Below are 3,398 nucleotides of genomic sequence, written 5' to 3' on the forward strand. Positions count from 1 at the left end.
AAAATCGACAAAATAAGATTCCACGTCCGCATCTTCGCCGATACCCAATACCCAATGCCCATTTCGTTCTGGTAAATATGGTCAGCCTAAATTTTCACTTCGACTACCCGCCAGTCCACTATTCCGTATAAATAAAGATGCGACGGTCACGGCTAAGTGTCGTGTGAAAGTGTACGCCGTCCTGGTAGGAAGTGTAGATCCCGAGCAACGATTCAATCGGTTGCTCCCTTTTATTCGGCGACCGAGTGCCACGGAATTCACACACCAGTGTATTCGTTTCGTGCGCGAGAAAGAAAAGTGCGACGACGATCATGTGTATCCGCATGACAATCTGTTTGGCAATCATCGTGGCCGTGGTCGCGTGTACTGTTAATTGCGAGGAAGTAAGTAACGGTGGTGCGCAGATAAGTGATCGGACAATTTCTCTTCGAGTTCGAGAGTTCGACACGGAATGGATGTGGCACGGAAGTGGCAAAATCGATCGATTTTTTTATAAAATATTTTCTTTTTTTTTTACTTTGCGATTAATATTTTATAGAATCACTTGGTATTGATTTAGGGTGATTCATTATTAGGGATTTTTTTTTGACGAATAATTTGACGAGATTTTTAAGAGTTAAAAAAAATTTCTTTTTTTTAAAAGATGAAAGAAATATGGAACAAAGTTTAGAATATTTTTTTGAATCATTGAATCATTCATCATTCACGGAATAAGATTTTGAGATATCAAACAAGCTACCATTTATTTTGTTTGACTTTATTAATCATGTCTCTAGTGAATATAAAATATATTCAGATAAAGAAAAAATATTAAATGTAAAATATATGTATCGATATAATTCTATCGATATCCTCTGCAATTTATTTCTGATCGTATAATATTTTATTTGTATTGTAAAAATATAATACAAATATGTACATTAAAAAATTAATAAATGTATTTGTTGCTTCTGCTCTTGAAATAATAAACGATATAAACTTTTATAGGTGCAATCGTCAGTCATCAAAGAGGGAATAAATTTAAACGCAACACAATACAATGCAACAATAAACGATGACAAAAATTTTTGGGAGTGGATATTGGCCGGGATATTGTCCCCTAGTGATTCCACGACTGAAAATCCGAAACCAGAAACTCCTGAAGGATGTTTACCTTGCAGTAAGTGATTTTATTGAATACTACCATTCAGAGACAAAAACTATTCTTTTTTAGTTAAAATATCTTTAAAAATTTTTTTGTGTTTCAAGATATACTATGTATTTTATAGTATAATATTTAAAGTTATCTTTCGAAGAAGTTTATATTTTAGAAATTGAGAAATCTAGAGATAATTTAATTTATTCGTTCTTTTATAAAAAGAAAAGATAAAATTTTAAATTTTTCGAGTATTTTATATTCATAAAGTATAAATCATTCATATTTTATATATATATATATATATATATATATTATGAAAATATAACAAACAAAAACGAGAAATATTTATAAAAATTAAATTACCAAAATAAAAATGAAAAAAATATGATTAAAAATAATCGTGCCAGGATGATTTCTACTTTTAAAGAATTTCAACTATATATATAGAAAGTTAAATTCCGTGGAGAGAGTTCCATGAATTTATATATATCTTTAAGTAGATTTTTTCTTAAAGAAAAATGTTAAATATTGTTATATTTTCTTTTAATAAAATTGATTGAACACGACACATATTATATTATATTTCATAGAATGCGGTTTGACGAACGTACAGAGACGTATCGTCGGTGGTGTCGAGACTCAAGTTAATCAATATCCATGGATGGTTTTATTGATGTACAGAGGACGATTCTATTGCGGTGGATCTGTTATAAGCTCTTTTTACGTAGTAACTGCCGCCCATTGTGTCGACAGGTGATTTCGCGCTTTAAAATACATTATAATAAATAAATTAATCGTAATAATACGTATAATATATTAATATTTTAATTTATTAATAACAATACTTCAATACGTGAAAACGAAAGCTCGATATTTTGCTAATGCTTATTACAATACTGTTTTATTTAAGAATCATACATCTCATCAATTTCAACGATTTTGAAATTTTATGCCTGTAATATAACAATCTTGCGCTTTGCTCTACTCATAAAAATTAATTTTTTTAATCGCGCGTATCGTATTCCAATTCTAACGACAGGTTCGATCCCAACCTCATATCGGTGCGGATATTGGAACACGATCGTAATTCCACTACAGAGGCAAAGACGCAAGAATTTCGTGTCGATAAAGTGATTAAGCATAACGGTTATTCGACGTATAATTATAACAATGACATCGCGCTCATCAAACTGAAGGACGCCATTCGATTCGAGGGAAAGATGAGACCTGTTTGTCTTCCAGAACGAGGTAAACGCTCTAAATGTTCGATAGTAATCTATAACATTGTGCACGGCAATAAATAAATGGAATTTTATCGTTACAATAATATAACAAAGAATTTTTCTAAGAAATTTGAGTTTAAGTATTAACGTATAATATAGATATATTTGAATTTGATTAATTTTTTATTAGATGAACAATTGACAGGAGATTCTAAATAAAAATGTAATAAAATTTGTGTAAAATTTTAATTTAAATTCTTATTCTCAATAAGAGAAAAAAATTTTTTTTTCTTATTTGTTTTCACACATAGAACGATCTGTTAATCATCGATGTGTCAATTTTAATTCAATCCATTCATACTAGAAAAATAAAAAGAATTCGCATTCACATGTCCTCGAGAACTTTTCAAACTTGATTTTTTCAAATCGAGTTTTATATAAAAAAAATCCTATTTTTTTTTCCCCTCGATTTACTTTTTTTCATCAAAATTATAAATCACATTTTCGAAAAGCTTGGAAAAAGAAAGAGAGAAGAAAATCTATCTATCACGTATAAAATATGGGAAAATTTTTATTGTTTTCTCAGCGAAAACTTTTGCCGGATTGAATGGAACGGTGACAGGTTGGGGAGCGACAGCAGAGTCTGGCGCCATATCACAAACTCTACAGGAAGTCACGGTTCCGATTCTCTCGAATGCCGATTGTCGCGCCACTAAATATCCATCGCAAAGGATTACGGACAACATGCTGTGCGCTGGTTACCAAGAGGGAAGCAAGGATTCGTGTCAGGTAATTAACAACAAATTCTTCTTGTCCGTTATCGTTACTATTAACACCTCTCCGCTTTTAACAACACGTACAAACGGGAATTGTTACATCTTTGTACATTTGCATCTACTTGCGTTTGTGTATCATCTGATTTACACGTGATTTACACGTCTATTTTTTTTTTTTTTATCACTTGATATATCATACAGAGAAAAGTGCTATTTAAATTTGTGACTCTTTTTTTTTTTTTTTTTTTTTTTTTTTTTTTT

At 30.6% G+C, this 3,398-nt stretch overlaps 2 protein-coding genes across 3 annotated transcripts in view; one reads left to right on the forward strand and one right to left on the reverse strand.

The window, feature by feature from the left end:
- LOC102679513 (soluble guanylate cyclase 89Db-like) overlaps window positions 1-3,398 on the reverse strand; it is a 34,122-nt gene that overhangs the window by 10,745 nt on the left and 19,979 nt on the right. The window lies entirely within an intron of this gene.
- LOC102679846 (trypsin-1-like) overlaps window positions 25-3,398 on the forward strand; it is a 4,478-nt gene continuing 1,104 nt past the window's right edge. Inside the window, exons 1-5 of the mRNA XM_031514023.1 lie at window positions 25-383; window positions 988-1,159; window positions 1,729-1,891; window positions 2,178-2,386; window positions 2,948-3,161. Coding sequence (XP_031369883.1) covers window positions 312-383; window positions 988-1,159; window positions 1,729-1,891; window positions 2,178-2,386; window positions 2,948-3,161 — 830 coding nt within the window. The 5' untranslated portion in view covers window positions 25-311. The remainder of the gene's footprint in view (window positions 384-987; window positions 1,160-1,728; window positions 1,892-2,177; window positions 2,387-2,947; window positions 3,162-3,398) is intronic.

This window comes from Apis dorsata, unplaced genomic scaffold (genome assembly GCF_000469605.1).
Source record: "Apis dorsata unplaced genomic scaffold, Apis dorsata 1.3 scaffold_840, whole genome shotgun sequence".
Classification (NCBI taxonomy): domain Eukaryota; kingdom Metazoa; phylum Arthropoda; class Insecta; order Hymenoptera; family Apidae; genus Apis; species Apis dorsata.